General features: G+C 35.7%; 1 protein-coding gene across 2 annotated transcripts in view; it reads left to right on the top strand.

Annotated features, from left to right (window-relative positions):
• SPINK5 (serine peptidase inhibitor, Kazal type 5) overlaps positions 1–16,535 on the top strand; it is a 74,739-nt gene extending 58,204 nt beyond the window's left edge. The window contains exons 25-34 of one of the 2 annotated variants that reach the window (XM_011931508.1): positions 86–213; positions 372–450; positions 3,748–3,875; positions 4,624–4,696; positions 5,386–5,475; positions 5,585–5,712; positions 6,822–6,918; positions 10,175–10,305; positions 12,975–13,065; positions 16,158–16,535. In XM_011931508.1, the coding sequence (XP_011786898.1) occupies positions 86–213; positions 372–450; positions 3,748–3,875; positions 4,624–4,696; positions 5,386–5,475; positions 5,585–5,712; positions 6,822–6,918; positions 10,175–10,305; positions 12,975–13,065; positions 16,158–16,166 (954 nt within the window). In that variant the 3' untranslated portion in view covers positions 16,167–16,535. The remainder of the gene's footprint in view (positions 1–85; positions 214–371; positions 451–3,747; positions 3,876–4,623; positions 4,697–5,385; positions 5,476–5,584; positions 5,713–6,821; positions 6,919–10,174; positions 10,306–12,974; positions 13,066–16,157) is intronic. The other variant, XM_011931509.1, reaches the window with a different exon arrangement.
• The last annotated feature ends 2,110 nt before the right edge of the window (positions 16,536–18,645 follow it).

The raw sequence follows: 18,645 nt of genomic DNA on the forward strand, positions 1-18,645 counted from the left end.
CTTGGAAAGAAATCCTCTGATTCTCAAATCCAATCAGATACTACGTAAAAACAGCACTTCCAATATAATCTTTTCATCTTTTCAGGATACATGTGATGAGTTTAGAAACCAAATGAAAAATGGAAAACTTATCTGCACTCGGGAAAGTGACCCTGTCCGGGGTCCAGATGGCAAGACACATGGCAATAAGTGTGCTATGTGTAAGGAAAAACTGTGAGTATGTTTCAAAATGAGCTTTTGACTGTGAGTCTTAAAGTACAATAGTCATTTCTTACCAGTTTGAGAAAATGACAGTTGTCTTAGAAGCAGATCTAGTAATTAATGAGGTGTTTGTTCACTTTGATTGAAATGGTTCATTGTTTTCCCCCCAGGGAAAGGGAAGCAGCTGAAAAAAAAAAGAAAGAGGATGAAAACAGGAGCAATACAGGAGAAAGGAGCAATGACAAAGAGGTAATAGATGTCAGACATGCTACTACCTGAATTCTGTTAGTTCACTGTATGGTAAATTTATTTAACAAATATTCATGAAATGCTGACTCTGTCCCAACCATTGGCAATATAATGGTTAACAATGAAGTGATGGCCAGATCTTGAAAATAAATAGCATGCTCTTCAATTCCCCAAGAGTGACTCTGATGCAATTGTAGAACCAGTGACAATTGTTAAATTATTGTAGTTAGCCAGTGAATTTCATTTTTGAATTTTTTCTTTCCTTTGAGACAGGGTCTTGCTGTTGCTCAGGCTTATCTTGAACTCCTGAGCTCAAGCGATCCACTGGAGCTCAAGTCTCAGCCTCCCAAAGTGCTGGGATTACATGAGCCATCACACTTGGCTGTTTCTGAATTTTTTAAACAAATAAATATCAAACAATCAGATGCCGAAAATTACAAAGAAAATTAGTATCAAAAGTTTGGAGTTTGAGGCCAGAAACGGTGGCTCACGACTGTAATCCCAGCACTTTGAGAAGCCGAGGCGGGCGGATCAGGAGGTCAGGAGATCGAGACCATCCTGGCTGACATGGTGAAACCCCGTCTCTACTAAAAATACAAAAAATTAGCCGGGCATGGTGACGGGAGCCTGTAGTCCCAGCTACTGGGGAGGATGAGGCAGCAGAATGGCATGAACCCGGGAGGCGGAGCTTGCAGTGAGCTGAGATCGCGCTACTGCACTCCAGCAGCCTGGGCGACAGAGGGAGACTCCATCTCAAAAAAAAAAAAAAAAAAAAAAAAAAAAAAAAAAAAAAAAAAAACAGAAAGAAAAAGAGTTGGCATTTGAGATAATAAATTCTTGATCTGGCATTTCATTGCCACCTAGTGTTCAGTTTTGGTCTTCATAAATAGTATTCAACACTACAACACCAACACGTAGAATATTACACAGCACAATTTCTTTTAATCCACCGACGGACTCCAGTTAGAAAAGAAAAATAGTAAAATTTCTCTAGGAAGATTTTTCCTATTAGTAGGGCAACTTTTCATTAAGCCTGTAGTGACTAAAGAAAATGAAACATTAATAGTAATTATCATTATTTAAAAATATTTTGGGAACTTTATTGCACAACTTCACATGATCTTTAAAGGACATCTATTTAAAATCTTGGTAGATTTTTAATTTTATGACCCTTATTTAAAAAATTTCAAACAGAAGAATGCTATCTACATGTATATATAGAAAATATTGAGTGAAAAAAAGCAACAACAAAGAAAATACGGAGGCAGGGTGTGGTAACTCACTCTTATAATTCCAGTGTTTTGGGAGACCAGAGCACAAGAATTTCTTGAGCCTAAGAGTTCAAAACCAGCCTGGGCAACATAGTGAGACCCTGTCTCTACAAAATAATAATAATAACAATAATAATAAAAATAGCTGTGCATGGTGGTGCAAACCTGCAACTCTAGCTACTGGGAGGTTAAGGTGAGCAGAGTTCAAGGCAGCAGTGAGCTGTGATAGCATTATCGCACTCCAGCCTGGGCAACAGAGTGAGAACTTGTCTTAAAAAAATAAATAAAAAGAAAATATTGAGACTGTGTGTGTGTGTGTGTGTGTGTGTGAAATAGAAAACTACAGTTTTATCTACACATGCAAAGTTAAATAAGATTTACCAATAATTGTATTTAAACCTCCCCCAAAATCTATGTAGTGGGTAATATTTTTCCAATTTTTTAGAATTCAGGAAAACTTAAGAGAAGTTAGCTACGCATAAAAAATGAATAGAAGAACCAAAGACTGAATTGCAGGGTTGCAATACAGTCAGAGGAGTGCTATTATAAACGTATGTGGTATTGTGAGCTCCTGGAAAAGGAAATACTTCCAGTAATTTGTGAAAATGGTGGTTGTGAGACATTTAATATGTCGATAGGTATTTAATTCCAGAGCATTAATACCTTTTTAAATGCTGCAATAAAAAGTAAGGCCTGGAATTGTTTGTTTACGGACATCACAATTTAAAGAAAGAAGGGTAAGTACAATCTAGGTTATTGTGTTATTTTTTAAGGTAATGTTTCCATATCATCACTTTGGCTCTTTGGGCTTAAACGAAGTTCCAGAGACTTCTGTAGCTCTCTGAAGATTTTAATACATTCCAGCTCCTGCCTGTAGACTCGGTTCTATTGGCTTCTTTTTACGATCATTATGTTTCAATGAACACAAAAGGCTGCTCCATATACTTATCCACAGATAGGAGTTTTATTCCATGCCTTGTAAAAGCAAGTAAGTAAAAAAGTATATCCTGGTGGTTAGCAGGCTTCTGATCACAAATTCAACACTGACTTTATTTAATATCGCTGAGATTTGTTTTTCTCATCTGTAAAATGGGAATGATGAGTATTCATTTATAAGATTTTTACAACCACTAAAATAAATCTGTTAAGCTACACGACAAAGCACTTTGCACAATAAAAATGCTTTTTGTTTGTTTGTTTGTTCTTGGTAAATTGTTGTTGAGAAATGAAGCTGAAAGTTTACACGTTTTTATGTTTTGCAGAACAGTGTCTTTTAGTTCATTCCAGGGCTTTTGAAACAGACTTTTTCTGTGTGGAATACTGAGTGCACTCGTGGGGAGACAGGTTTGGGGCTCCGCTTCATAGAAAATCGTATTAAAATGAGATGGGGCAGGGCACTGGGGGCTCATGCCTGTAATCTCAGTTCTTTAGGAGGCCAGTGTGCGATAATCACTTGAAGCGAAGAGTTTAAGACCAGCCCAGGCAACACAGAGAGACTCCCGTCTCTACAAAAAATTTTAAAATATTAGCTAGGCACCATGGCACCTGCCTATAGTTCTAGCTACTTAGGAGGCTGAGGTGGGAGTGTTGCTTGAGCCCAGCAGTTGGAGGCTGCGATGAGCTATGATTGTACCACTGCACTCCAGGCTGGACAACAGAGCAAGATCATATATATATACACACACATACACACAAACACACACACACATATATATATATACACACACACACACGCATATACACACACACAGACACATATGTAGTTTTTAAATGAATAGGCTGCTTTAGGCAGTACTGATATTCCATTAGGGCAAGACAATCATTTGAGAGAGATGCAATGAACAAGATTCAAACTTCTTACGTAGAGATTGAATAAAGTGCCTTTAAAACATATTTCTTCTCTGAAATTTTACTTTCTCTGTTTTTTTTTCCTGTGTTATGAGTCTATATCTAATCAGTCAATCACGTTATCAGGTTTTAAAGATTATACCATGACAGTAACATCTTTTTCTGCTACTGTTGGTAGGATCTGTGTCGTGAATTTCGAAGCATGCGGATAAATGGGAAGCTTATCTGCACCAGAGAGAATAACCCTGTTCGAGGCCCATATGGCAAGATGCACATCAATAAATGTGCTATGTGTCAGAGCATCTTGTACGTAAGAAGGTTTATCAATAAATTTGATAGTTGTGCCTGTTTGCTAGAAGTTAGTCCTTGTTACTTTTAAAACCTAAGACACTTGGCATCACACGTTAATGATACGATAGCTCCTCTCTTTTGAAGAGACAATTTCCAAAGCCCTTCCACAATAATTTTTTTATTTTGATGTTGAGAAGCATAATCACACCCAGAACCTCTGGGGTAGGAAGAGGTAGCTTATCAGCTACGTAACCTGGGACAGGCCAGTTCATTGTGCAGAGCCCCAGTTCCTCCTGAGGGAAAAATAACTGCACAATATAGTTTTCTGGAGATTCGAGGACATTTTAAAAATGCTTCTGAACTTCAAAGCATTATACCTATGTAAATAACAATCAAAACTGTGAGTTTAGTTATAATTTAATTAGAAAAGTAAAAATGAAAATTATAGAAACTTTCTAGATGACAGTCATAAGTCTTTTATATTAAGGAAAAATAAAGACCTTTTAGGATCATATTTTTCTGGATAAGAGTATAGTAACAGCATCTATGATAGTTGATAGCGTTGCCACAAATATATTATCATGAAAATTCCAACAATCAGAACTGATTAGCTTACAGAAAAGTATTCTTAGAATTTTATTTTCAAGTATAAGAAAATAGTGTTAGATTTGCTAATGTTTAGCATTGAAGAAACACTTGGTTAAAGACAATTCAGTAACAACCCTAGAAAAATTACCCTATCTTTTTTTTTTTTAATCTGCAGCGATCGAGAAGCTAATGAAAGAAAAAAGAAAGATGAAGAGAAATCAAGTAGCAAGCCCTCAAATAATGCAAAGGTTATTTCTTAAAGGATACCAGAATAACTGTCTTACTTTTCACCCTCAGAATTTTGCATTCTTCTCCAGTTTTGGGAATAATAAAGATACTAATCTCTTAACTTCAAAGAAAATTGATTTTTCTAGTCTTGTCACTTTGGATCATAACAAGATTTTCTGGGGAGCTTTGGGCTTTGATATCATTTTTGATTTTGTAGAAAATTCTCTGAGAGTATGTGTCAATTGATGTTTTAGTCTTTCCTCCTTGGGAGAAATATGGATTGAAAAGTAGAGGGTAAAATTCTTTACCAACTCAACTACATGCTTATCTTTGACACTTTAAGTGTGACATAAGGCTTTGGGTAGCTCGTTGATATTTATTTTAATAATTCAGGCAATATAAACTAATCTAAGTCTCCCTTTTAGCTTCCCTTCTGTTTTCACCAGATGATTTTATCAGCATTAAAGAATCAGCAGTGTGTGTGCATGATGCTTTCTTTTCTATTTCTTTTTCAAGACTACAGAGAAGACATCTTCATTCAGTTCTTTAATAGTAACAATCACATTTGTAGAGTTAGATCCCTGAGCAATTGTCCTTTTGTCAAAAGCATGCTTCATTGGGAAAAACGGGGAAAGGAAGGATGGATGAATGGGAGGAAAAAACAAGAAGGTCTATCAAGTGTTGTGTTATGTTTCCCTACATTTTTCAGGATCAGTGCAGACAGGTTCAAAATGAAGCGGAGGATGCAAAGTTTAGACAACCTGTGTGTTCCTTGGCCTCTGTTGCCAGGATAAGTACAGTGAGTCGGAGCCCAGAACTAAGAGAGGACTTCCTGAAACCAAGTTTGAAAAAATCACCAAGCCAAAAAGGAACAAAGTCATGTTCACTTTCCCTTTCTCATTTTCTAGGATGAGTGCAGTGAATTTCAAAACTATATAAAGAACAATGAGCTCATCTGCCCTAGAGAGAATGACCCAGTGCGCGGTGCTGATGGAAAGTTCTATACAAACAAGTGCTACATGTGCAGAGCTGTCTTGTGAGTAAGATGATTCTGCTCCTCCTGCAGCTAGCAGGGGAAGTGCATTTTTAGAAACTGCTGATTGAATAAATTTGTGTATTTATGAACACTATGGGATTTTAAAAATAAGTCTTTAGAATTAAAGTCCTCAAATTGAGAACACCTGATATAGTAGAAAGAACATTTAGACTTGGAGACAGAACCCTAAGTTCTAACCAAGATGTATACTAACTGTGTCATTAAACAATTTGTTTTCAACTTTCAGCATCATAATTAGAAGTAATTCTTCAAGATCTTTATTCCACAACTAGATCAGACTCAATTGAGATGCCTCATAAAAATAAACACAAATTTTTACACCCCAAAATATATTATATCAGAATCTTGGGGTGATGTAATTTATTTTTTAGAAAGAGTTTCTAGGTTATTCTGAAAAGCAACTAGAAGTGGAGACCAATGGACATTATAAATGATGATGATGATGATGGTTGTAAAGCGCACTGTGAACACAACAATAGTCAAATTTATTTAGCTTTTCATAGTGAGTGTTCTTTGAGGGAGGAATTACTAAATACTGCTCTCATTTTGTGTTCTAGAAAATCAAAACTTAAGAACATTAAGCCACTTGTCATCTGTTAAGTGATGAAAGTTCTAAACCAGCTCCTAATTGTGTAATTTTCTTAATATGTAATCCTGGTCACTATCTCAATGTTCTGTGATTATGATTTATTTATTTGTTTATTTATTTACTGAGACAGTGTCTCACTCTGCTGCCCAGGCTGGAGTGCAATGGTGCAATCTCAGGTCACTGCAACCTCAGCCTCCCGGGTTCAAGAGATTCTCCTGCCTCAGCCTTCCGAGTAGCTGGGATGGCAAGTGTGCACCACCATGCCCAGCTAATTTTTGTATTTTTAGTAGAGACGGAGTTTCTGTTGGCCAGGCTGGTCTCCAACTCCTGACCTCCTGGCCTAGGTGATTCGCCAGCCTAGGCCTCCCAAAATGCTGGGGTTATAGGCGTGAGGTACCATGCCTGGCATCTGTCATATTTTATAAGGATTGCTTAACTTCTCACTGAAAGTTATAGGAACTGTTTCTTATTTTCAATTACTTTTTGTTTTCTTCTCTAGTCTAACAGAAGCTTTAGAAAGGGCAAAACTTCAAGAAAAGCCATCCCATGTTAGAGCTTCTCAAGAGGAAGACAGCCCAGACTCTCTCAGTTCTCTGGTAAGGAGGACTATTTCTGAAAAGCTACTTATCAGTTTAACTTTCTCGATTTTTTTTGACCTGTTGCTATTTGCTGTTTTCATAGAAGGGTCTGAGGTTTGCTGATTCAGTGCATCCTGAAGTCATTGGAGGACTGTATGCAGTTTATGCTTGGCAAGAGTTCTGGGGTTTCTCATTAGTGCCTTATTCTGTGCCCATTGAGATTATTTGCCTTGCTTCAGTTTAGTACATTTTGAAATTTACAATGTGGGTGTGGAATAATTGTGACTAATCTCACATGTGGTAGAATACGTAGTCAGGTGCCTCAGTTCTGTAATTTTAGCAGACCAACAAGTTTCCTCACCTAGCTTCCGCTTATTTCCCTCCTCCAACCAAATCTGTGTCCACATCCTGGAACTCTACGCCAAGCACACTCACAGGTGTAAATTTCCACAAATTAGCAATTCACAGTGGCTAAAACTTCTTGTTTAAAATATAGGCTGAGCTGGGTGTGGTGGCTCGTGTAAATTGGGCTCTACATCAGGGATACAAAGGCAGGGAGAAGAGCTATTAACAAAATATGTTTTTTTAAAAAAATACTAAAGTATACTCACATAAAAGAAATGCACATATTTCTTCTGTGATAGCAGCAAGAAATAATCATCATCAGCAGACCAGTAGCCCCCTCATTCTCCCTCATAATATACAGTCTGTTTTGGAGCTGAGATTTCTTTTGGAGAAATAAATCTTTCATTATTCATTTCTTTTTATCAAGCTAGCAGTCCTTTTGTCAGTCTACAAATACTTATTGAGCACCCACTATTTTTCCAGGCATTATTTATGTATGCTAGATTAATAGCCATGAACAAAACAGATAGCACTCATTACATGAAGTTCACAGTATATTGGAAAAGCAGATACAATAAATAATATAAATAAATAAATAAAATAATGCCAAGGAGGAAATAAGGCAGAAAAAAAAATGGTACAGTAAATTCTGAGATGGGGAGGGGAGGGGATACAATTTTATGTGGCATATATCGGGAATAACTCTCTCAGAAGGTGACATTTACATTAAGACCTAAGGGTACTGATTCAGTAGGTATATATGAGGGGAACATACCCCAGGGAGAAAACACAGCAAAGTGTTTAGTGTTGTTGAAATAGAGCTACCTCAGTTGTAGAGGAGGAAGTCAGGAAGCTAATGGGAGGCCATGGTATAAAGGGTTTTGTAGACAGTTTTAAAGACTTTGCCTAATATTCTGATTGATGGTTTTGAGAAGAGTAATATGATTTGATTTATATTTTAAAGGAATAACTTTGCCTGATATCTGTTGAAAACACTGCAGGGAGGCAAGGGCTGGACAGCTAATTAGCTATTGCAGTAGTCTACAGAAGAGATGATGCTAGTTTATACCATGTGGTGGAACTTTTGAGAGGTGGTTAGATACTGGGTCTGTTTTGAAGGTGGAGTCAACAGAATTTGTTGAGTTGAAGTACTATGTTAAAAAAAATAAAGAGAGAGAGAGAGTAAGGAACATTGTAGTACCTTTTGAACATTATAGCACCAGTTACCTGAAAAAATATAGCACCAGTTACCTGAAAAAATACACTTGATATACCTGATTGAGTCTAACCTTTGCCAGGGATTCATATAAGTTACTTATCTAAATTTTCCATGAATATTTCTACCAATATAGAACTCACCACAATCTAAAGCAATTCATTTAGGTGTTTGAATCATTTATCAAAACAAAGGAACAAGCAAACAAATACTGCTTGACTTCTCCAAAATGAGTATTAGCAGACATAATATTATTAAATTTTCTATGTCATCTTTGTGCCTGTTTTCAGTAAGTAGTTTTCAAGGAATTTATTAATTTCACCTATGTTGTCAAATTTTTTGGCATATAGTTTACATTTCTAAATTATTCTTTTAATATCTACAGCTCATATAACGATGACCTTTTATCTCTAATATTGGTAATATATATTTTCTTGACTCTGGTCAGTTTTGCAAATAGCTTATCAACTTACTAATCTTTTCAAGCACTTAACTTTTGACTTTGTTCTGTTTTCTATTTCATCAATTTCTCCTCTTTATTATTTATTTAAAAATTTTTCTATGCTCATCATTGGCTAGCTTCCTCAGATGAAAGTTTAGATCATCCATTTTAGAACTTCCTTCTTTTCTAATATATGTATTAAGGCTATACATTTCCCTCAAATTACTGCTTTGGCTGCTGGGATTTGACAGGTTACATTTTCTTTGTGATTCATTTCATTTCTAAATTCGATGATTACTTTGAGTCATGAGTCATTTAGAACTGATCCCTTTACTTATAAATATATTTCTTATAAATCTTATATATTGATTCTTTTTGTTCTTCCGGTTTGATAATTTCTGTGTTTTAACTGGAGTACTTACTTGTTAATATTCTATGTAATTACTGATACCATTGGTTTAAGTCTTCCATCATCCTATTTGCTTTTGAATCCATTTTTTTATATTTTGGCTCTACTTTTTGTCTTCTTAAAAAACTAATCAAGTTCTTGTAATGATCATTAATTACTAAACTCATACTTCCAAAACACTACAAAGAGCAAATATGTTTCTTCTTTTACATAGAAAATATACATATGATTTTACCATGGAACACATACTGACAACTAAAAGTTACTGAACACTTAGTATGTGACCGGTACTGTGTTAAGCATGAACTTTCATGCATTATCTGTTTTAATCCCTTAAAGCAGTAATATAAAGTAAGGACTACTATTATTTATGGTTTTCAGATGAGAAAATTAAGGATGAGAAAAGTTAGATAAGTCACTTCTCTAGTTAGTGGTAGAGCTAGGACTCAAAAACTCATGCAATTTATGAGTATTGACCTCTGAGTCTTTTCTTTCTAGGCTGTGTATAACCAGTATCTTCACTTAAAAAGGCGAATAGTATTTCTAGCATGCCTATCATTCTAGATTTCTTCTTATGGGCAGGTAATTGTGTCACATATTATAAAGGATTTTTGTTTTCTTATTGCTTTGCTATTCCTTGTTTCTTTGTTTATTTACCTTGTCTAGTTAAAAATGGCCACATTCAGGAAGTTAAATTCACCTCATATGGTGCAAAATCAATCTTTGAGTTTGAATAACCTATATCACAGTCCTTTTACAACCATTTATTCAAGTTGGATTAAGGAACTCAAGAGGTTTTCTTAAGCTCATCCATCTCCTTGAATGCCATAAAGTCAGTCTGCTTTATGTTTTGCTTCTTCAGGATTCTGAGATGTGCAAAGACTATCGAGTATTGCCCAGGATAGGTTATCTTTGTCCGAAGGATTTAAAGCCTGTCTGTGGTGACGATGGCCAAACCTACAACAATCCCTGCATGCTCTGTCATGAAAATCTGTAAGTATTCAAGTTGCCCCATCATATCTTCCAGTTTAGAATTTCTCAGCTAGAGTGTTAACCCATAGTAACGCACCTATGTAAATTCAAAGGGTGTTGCAAGTAATTTATTCATCGTAGAAATTAAAAATTCAAAATTCGTGAATTATCTTTCTTATATGTAAAATAGAAAAGATTTAAGGCTATTCCTTTGGTAAATTGCTTACCTACATTGCTATATGCTCTATTGAGTAAAAGAGAACAAAAAAAAATAGTGGGGTTACAATTACAGAACATAGGGATAAGCCTGTGTACAGTCACGGGAGTGTGAACATCATTCATTCTGTGTGTAGTGGACAAAAACAGTGGAGAAGTACTGCTATATAAACCCAGCCCAGTGTATAATATCTAAAAGCTCCTGTGACTATAATATAGCTACAGATTCCCCATTTCTTTAACCCCGCCTCTTGAAAGATGTAGTACCTTGCAAAAGGAAAGTGCACTGTACAAAAGAAAGCACAATAAGTAAATGGCTGATCTGATGTCTGCACTCATATTTATGACTATCTGGGTATCTGGAGGCATATTATTTCATGATTCTAAATCTCACTCCCTTCATTGGAGAAAAGGAGACAGTTCTCTGAGCTGCTGACTTCACAGATGATTGAGAAGAACTGCTAGATATAAAAATATTTTTATCTTAAGTTAAATACAAGGGATTCATTTTCATATTCTTATTATTGGCTTTAGTTTTGTTGTTGCTACTCTGCTCAAATGATGTCTGAATTTTTAAATAATTTCCCCTTGCCTCTATGTGCATCCCTTCCCTTACCTGGCCACCATTTGGCCAGCTTTCGAGGAGAGAATGGTGACAAACCTTGTTTTTTCCATCTCACCTGACCCCAGACCTACATTGCAGTTCATATAGTACTTTATCCTTCTTAGGCTACTGTAAGCAAGGCCCAGAACATGAAGATAAGACTCCCTGATATCCTTCTTTTTAATCCTGGAAAAATATTTAAAAGAAAAAGGCGCTCCTCAGGTCATATGCTTAAAAGCATAAAATCTGAATATAATCCTTCATCTATAGGTAAGGTATGGTCGATAAGGCACTCTCAGATTTCAGTCACTGAATCCCTGCAACCTGCTATGGAATGTTGTTATCTTTATTGCACAGAAGGTTAATCTGAGGCTCAGAGAGTCCAGGTAATTTGTTTAAAGGTGCAAAGCTAGAAAGTAAATTAGACAGGATTTTGACCTTATTGATTTGGGTCTAAATACAGTTTTCTTTTTTCTCCACTTAAATTCTTTAGTTTTTCAAAGACCAAAGATTCCTTAGATAATATGAAGAAAGTTACCCCTTTCAAGAAATTTTTAAAAAATTATGTGATATGAACAATCCACACACATAATATTCATAGGCTCATGGAGCAATTGAAATTCATCCATAGACCTTACAGGTTTTTAAGAATTAAGATATTCTTAGCAAACTATCGCAAGAACAGAAAACCAAATTCCACATGTTCTCACTCATAGGTGGGAATTGAACAATGAGATCACCTGGACACAGGAAGGTGATCATCACACACTGGGTCCTATTGTGGGGAGTGGGGAGGGGGGAGGGATAGCATTAGGAGATATACCTAATGTAAATGACGAGTTAATGGGTACAGCACACCAACATGGCACATGTATACATATGTAACAAACTTGCACGTTGTGCACATGTACCCTAGAACTTAAAGTATAATTAAAAAAAAAAAGAAGAAGAATTAAGAAATTCTTGTTTAAGCAATAAATATAACTGCCCAGGAATTCCATTACTATGTATACCTTATCTGCAGCCCAGAAATCCTTCAATTCCTCTTCGTTGTAAATGTCAGGGCCTAAGTTATCCATACAATTTTCTTCAACATTTTCATCAACTTTATAGACCCATAACAAGTGATCTATTTAAGGGAACTTTAGAGTAAGAAACTGAAATGATGAAAATATTAAGAAAGCATGCCTCACGATAGTTTGTTTGGTTAAGGGAGTTGGGAGTATATATTATAAAGAAGGATCAGGTTATCTGAGGCAAAAGGAAAAAATATTCATTTCCAAAGTTTTAGAGAAAGTTATAGGAGAGCAATTTCAACTTAAGCAATGCCAAAAGACAAATTGCACTGCCTTGATAGATAATGAGTTTCCCATTACTAGAAGCAAACAAGTACATGTCTGATTCATAATATTTCTCCAGTGAAAGGCGTTAAAATTCATATTCCTTAAGATTCATTCCAACCACAAAACTGAGACTGTATCATTTGTGTCTTGTTATATTTTTCCCCAAGTCATATTACTGGTACTCAGTATAGTCAAACATCTCTCTGGGATCTATTTCTCGCATCTGTAAATGCGAGATCACCTTTAGATCAGATGATCTCCAAGTTTATTTCCAGCATTCTTTATGAAATATACCAGTGAATGAAATGTGACAGGATAGGTCCAGGGCTAGGGGACAAATCTGGAGCAGAAGAGAAACAGCCTGGACGATACCTACTGAAAATGAAAATAGTTGAATGCAGATCCCAGATCCTCCCTCTAAATGCAGTTTGGTTTGATACAAAATGTCCTGCACGTTGGTCCTTCTTTATTGTCTTATTATAACTGAGAACTTCCTCATTATTGACGCATCCTCTGATCTGTTTTAGGATACGCCAAACAAATACACACATCCGCAGTACAGGGAAGTGTGAGGAGAGTAGCACCCCAGAAACAACCGCTGCCAGCAAGCCCATATCTGTAAGTACATAGGTAGACTGGCCTCCATGGTTACGTTGTGAGGAGTAGTGGGTTCTGGTTTTGTTCTCTTCCACTGAGTAACAGACATTTATCTGGCCAGAGAGGTAACACTAGGTCAGGTGACCCAGAATTGGTCACATTTTCACTATAAGGATAATTAAGTAATTACTGAAATAAGTGGAAATAATGCAGCAGTTCATATTTTAAACTATTTAATGGATTCATTAATAGATTGTTTATGAGCAATGTCTCCACTCTAACGTTTCTTATTTCAGGATAGGTTTTATCTTCTGTGATCTACAATACGAAGATGGGACAGAGACCAAGAAAGGTCAGAGAGTGACAGAGCTGGATTTAAACAATTTCTATATAATGCCCATATTCTTGAACTTGACATTGTATTAAATTATTTCCCAGCATTAAAAGTTGACCGGTTTCATTTAAACTCCTGAAAGGATGTTTCAACATACGTTACTGAATTTGACATTCTCCCTAGTGACTATTTAAATAGTCATCCTCAGGGAGATGGTATATAACATGAAAAAATAGGAATTTTCAAATAAGAGAAAAATGTTTTGTTATGGGATAAATATGAGTGCAAAGTTCAGTTTTTGCTGTGCTTCTTATATGAGACTCTTGGCAAATCACATAAATACTCTAAACCAAATATCCCAATGAACTATGAAAATATTCAATCAAGACTGACTTTTATATATTTGACACAATGTTTGAAGAATTAATGTCACCATTATTACTATGCCAAAGACCAAAGTCTGAATTTAGAAAAAGAGAAGAGTTAAAAGTATGAACTTAGATAAACAGACCATGGTATAGTGCTTATTTATTTTTAATAAATTATTTTCAATTGTAGTTTGATAAAATTATATGTAATAAACAACATTTTAATGCATTATATTTAATAAAGCTATCTATTATTATTCACATTCTCTTTGCTCCATTCCACTGCCACAGAAAGCTTTGGGAATAATGCAATCAGAAACTGTTCAGCCAGATTTGAAAATCTTAGTCAAGCAATACTAGATAAGGCCATATTAAAAACGTCTACCCAACAATCTTTGCCATGGGAAACCGTGAAAACAAGAATCGTAAGCTAGAGTCTTCCTAGTTTCACATTAGCAGCTGAGAGCAGTGTAGTGGAAGCTGAGGACTAGAATGAAATCAGAAGACTTTATCTTTCTCATGTGGGCTTGACAAAGTTATTTACCACCCATTTAAAGACCTCTATTCTGGTTCTTTACCAGAATCCATAGAAGAATTTAAACTTTAACTCTAGTCCCTATATTGTGTTTGCTGTCTTATTATATAGAAATTCTTAGTAGTTTGCTCCCATTTTATTGACAGAATATACCGTTCCCCCTCCTCACAAACTCACCTTTACATATATCTCAGGAGACAAAGGTCAAAATAGCTTTATGCCAGTCCAATAGATGACACCTTAGACCACGCTTCCCTGTAACTCTCATCCTATGTAGGCAACTTGGAAAAACTACTTTATAAAGAACTTGCCATAGGTTTATACTGGTAAGATGTACTTCTTTAAATAATGAAGAATCTTGCTGGGGCTCAGCACACAAGGTGTTGTAAAAGAGTGCCGTTCTTCCATTTCTGGGTGTAGGCTTTCGACTGGAGTTGCATAGCAGGCATTAATAATGACAGAAATTATTATGGTGTTAGTTAACAAAACAAAAACTGAAAGTGTCCTGGACACAGGTGGAACTTTAGGTCCCTGTGTAAGATTCAAGGGTATGATCTTGGGTACAGGTGGTACAGACTGGTCATGGCCTGGCATTGTTCTGATGACTAATAAGGATGTAAATACTAGGGTTGAAGCCTCTTGTCTGAACTTTATTTCTGGGTGGAAGTTTCTCTAAGAAAGTCTGGAATCTCAAGAATAGAATAACAGTCCAAGCAGTCACAACTTTCCTGGAAAAGTACATTGAGTATCTTGGAACCCACACTTTTGTTGCTAAATGCATAATACTTCCTATTACGCAATAACTATTATACAGTAACTACTAAGATTTACATAGGTCTTTAGAGTTTTATGTACATTTTCTCTGTTTCCTTCCAATAGCCATTTGATTAGGGCAGGGGTCACTGTCTTTCCCATTTTACAGAAAATCATCTTGGGGGAAACTGTCACTTAATAAAGTCCCTCAGTATAATACACTGGGTTCAAAGTAGATATCCTGACTTTGTTTCCAATGCTCTACTACCATTCCTTAGTTGTCAGGAGATTCTGAAACCTAAGTGCTCTCAAGAAGGCATTATCTCAATTAAAAGATGATTTGCTAGATTGGAAGGAAATTTCTATATTAAGAAAAATACCAATATTATTTTGTGAGATAAATAAATGGCTATACTTATCTCTATTTCTCAATGATTTCTCAAGTCTATGGACATCTTGCATTCTACATTATTATTATGTATTTTGATAGGTTCACTTGAAAATTCTTATCTATATCTGTCAATTTCATGACAGATTTTCAAGGATTCAGGAAGACCAAAGCTTGCTACTTTCAAACCAAAGAAAACTGCCTGGAGTTGATATAGGCAATAAAGTGGAGATTTGAGTTTGGAGTGACAGTGCTGCTCATGCCCCAGGTGGTACTAGTTGAAGATGTGCAGTTATGTGAAAGAAAATTCCTGAGTCCCTCACCCCCTATAAGGTTATTTTTAAAATACTGATTTAATGTTTTAAAGGTTGATTTCAAATATATGGATGAGTCAGGCAAAGGAAGACAGCTGATTACATTCTAGTGGCCTACAACAAACTATAGTAGAAAAACATTCATGTTACAGGAATTGAATTCAAGTTATGACCTAACATGACAGTGACAAGTTACTAAACTTCTCTGAAGCTCAATTTCGTCATCTGCAAAATGGTGCTAATTACACCTACTTCTTTTTTTATCAGCATGAAGACTGCATGTGATCAAAGGCAGAATTAAGCCATGTTCATTTTTGTGTCCACCTCAACATGTTGTATATACTAGGTGCTCAATATTTGTTGTAATATTTCTGCAATATCTCTGGGTTCTAGTATCTAACCTACCCATCTTCTCTTCTAGGATGAATGACGGGAAGATTGTTGAAAGCCATGAGGGAAAAAAAAACCCCAATTCTGAATCACCTACCTTCACCTCTGTATATACAAAGAATTCTTTGAAGCTTGTCTTACTTGCTATAGAAAACAATACAGAGCTGTTGGGAATAGACTCACTGATTTTCAGTCTTTTCCATCTCTTTCCTCCTAGACTCCGTAATCTGAGGGTATAAAGAAATCTCCACCAAGTCTGAGCCCTTGAAATGTCCTGATTACAATGCTGCCTGTCCAACTGCCTGTTCAATAAAAGCAAACTCAGCAGAACACCCTTTCTGAAGCTTCTTTGTCACTGTCTGGATAATAGATATTTGCTTTTACAGAAATTGAATAAACTCTACCCTTTTGTGTTTTTGTCTGGCTAAACCCATAGGTGGACAGAGAATGCTCACTTTATTACTACTTAAGTTGCTGTCATAGCTGAGAAAGACTGTCTAGAAGAAAGGTGGGGAGATATGGGTTCCCAGCAGCCGACAGCTATACAAAGTTAAACTAGCTATAAATCAGTTTCATCCTAACTATTCATTACCATACCAGCTCCCCTTTCTACATTTTCATGAATGGGATAACTGCCTCTCAGTTATTTAGGTCCCATCAAAAGACACAAACCAGTAAGTTCTCATGTCTATTCATTAAGTTACCTCTTGACAATTTCCTATGTCACGGCCTTGTACACATAATCTGGGAAGAACTAAGAAAATTAATTACCAATTTGTGTAAGCCTCTAAAGTGGCAATCTCCAATAGAAATGTAATTTAGGCCATATATGCAGTTTTAAATTTTCTAGAGGCTACAAATAATTAATAATTATAAAATTATTAATTTCAATAATATATTTCATTTAGCTTAATATAGCAAAACTATTAATGTAATCAATATAAACTTTTAAATTTACTAAGTCTTTGATTTTGGTGTATATTTTACACTTCTAAACCAGAAGGTTTACAATTGCATATATGCAATTTTAAATTTTCTAGAGGCTAGAGATAATTAATAATTATAAAATTAATTTCAATAATATATTTCTTTTAGCTTAAGATAGCAAAACTATTAATATAATCAATATAAATTTTTAAATTTATGAAGTCTTTGATTTTGGTGTATATTTTACACCTTCTAAACCAGAAGGTGATAAATAATGCTGAGATGGGACTAAAGAAGGTCAAAACACTTCTGTCAGCCCCACCTGTCCACTACTACCAAATACGTAATTTCTCTATATAACATGATCTTCAGATTTCATTTTGCATTAAGGGTTTTCAGAGATCTATCCCTTTCAAACTCCTTATTTTCTCATGTTAGTAGTCCTCCTGAAGCCTTCCCATTTCTTTCAGGCATCAGAAATAGCTAAGGATGTGGAGAAAAGAGAACGTTTACACACTCTTGATGAAAAGCTGAGATGGTCCACATCTCATTTTGGACTAGCCACATTTCAAGTACTCAAGAGATACATGTGGAGAGAGGTCACTGTATTAGGCAACACAGTGCTGCCACGAGCTAATGGACATGGGAAATCAGAGGAAGAATGCAGGCACTAGGTAGGGATGGATGAAATGCTTGTAAACACCTTCCTCTATGATAAAACTCTGTAAATCCCTAGTCTACCTAGTTGCTTTATTCACTTGAAAATTCTGGGCTAATTCTGAATACACTCCATAGGGAGAAATTATATGGAAAATCCATTTTGCTGCAAGATGTTCTCAGCTCCAGAAGAACTAGCCTGATGTGACAGACTTACTTGGATTTGGGAAGTTAATTTGTTATTTTTCTCTCTTTTTTTTTTTTCTGTCTCTACTAGCTCAATTAAAATAGGATTTGAAGATCTTTTTCCTTTGTAACTGAGTGAAAATAAATTGTCCCTTATGCTGCATTCTTTTCTATGTTACATTAAGAAAAAAAGAAGAAGGGCCTATAAGTAATTTTTTCAAGCATGAGAAATATGTAGTAATTCCTGTTGAATTATTATTATTATTATTATTTGGCAGTTTCAGGATGTACAGGATGGGTTCAGAGTGCCTATGACATATGAGATTTTTTATCTTCTTCCTGTTCACTTCTAGGAAATCCAGAAAAACTCTTTTTCTGGCTAAAACCTATGCTTTTCTGAGAAGGTGTTTTGTTATGTCATTTTGAATATTTGATTAGAATATAAACACAAATCCTTTATATTTATTTTATCATTATTAATATACTCAAAAGACATTCTTATCCCGTCCTTGAGACTTCACCAATTCTTGGTAATCACTCTGAGTATAGAGACAGAGTTTGGCTTAGAGATAGAGTAGGGTAGAGGATACAATAGTCTGGAATGGGATGAGACAAGGAAATGAGGAGAGGCCCAGTGACCTCAGGAGTACGAATCAAAGGCGGACGGCGGGGCGGGTGCAGAGGTCAGGGATAGAACAAGACCAAGGAAAATAAAGTTGAAAATAGAGTGAGGTTCACGGATTGGGGTT

The sequence above is a fragment of the Colobus angolensis genome, unplaced genomic scaffold (assembly GCF_000951035.1).
Source record: "Colobus angolensis palliatus isolate OR3802 unplaced genomic scaffold, Cang.pa_1.0 Scaffold90, whole genome shotgun sequence".
Lineage (NCBI taxonomy): Eukaryota > Metazoa > Chordata > Mammalia > Primates > Cercopithecidae > Colobus > Colobus angolensis.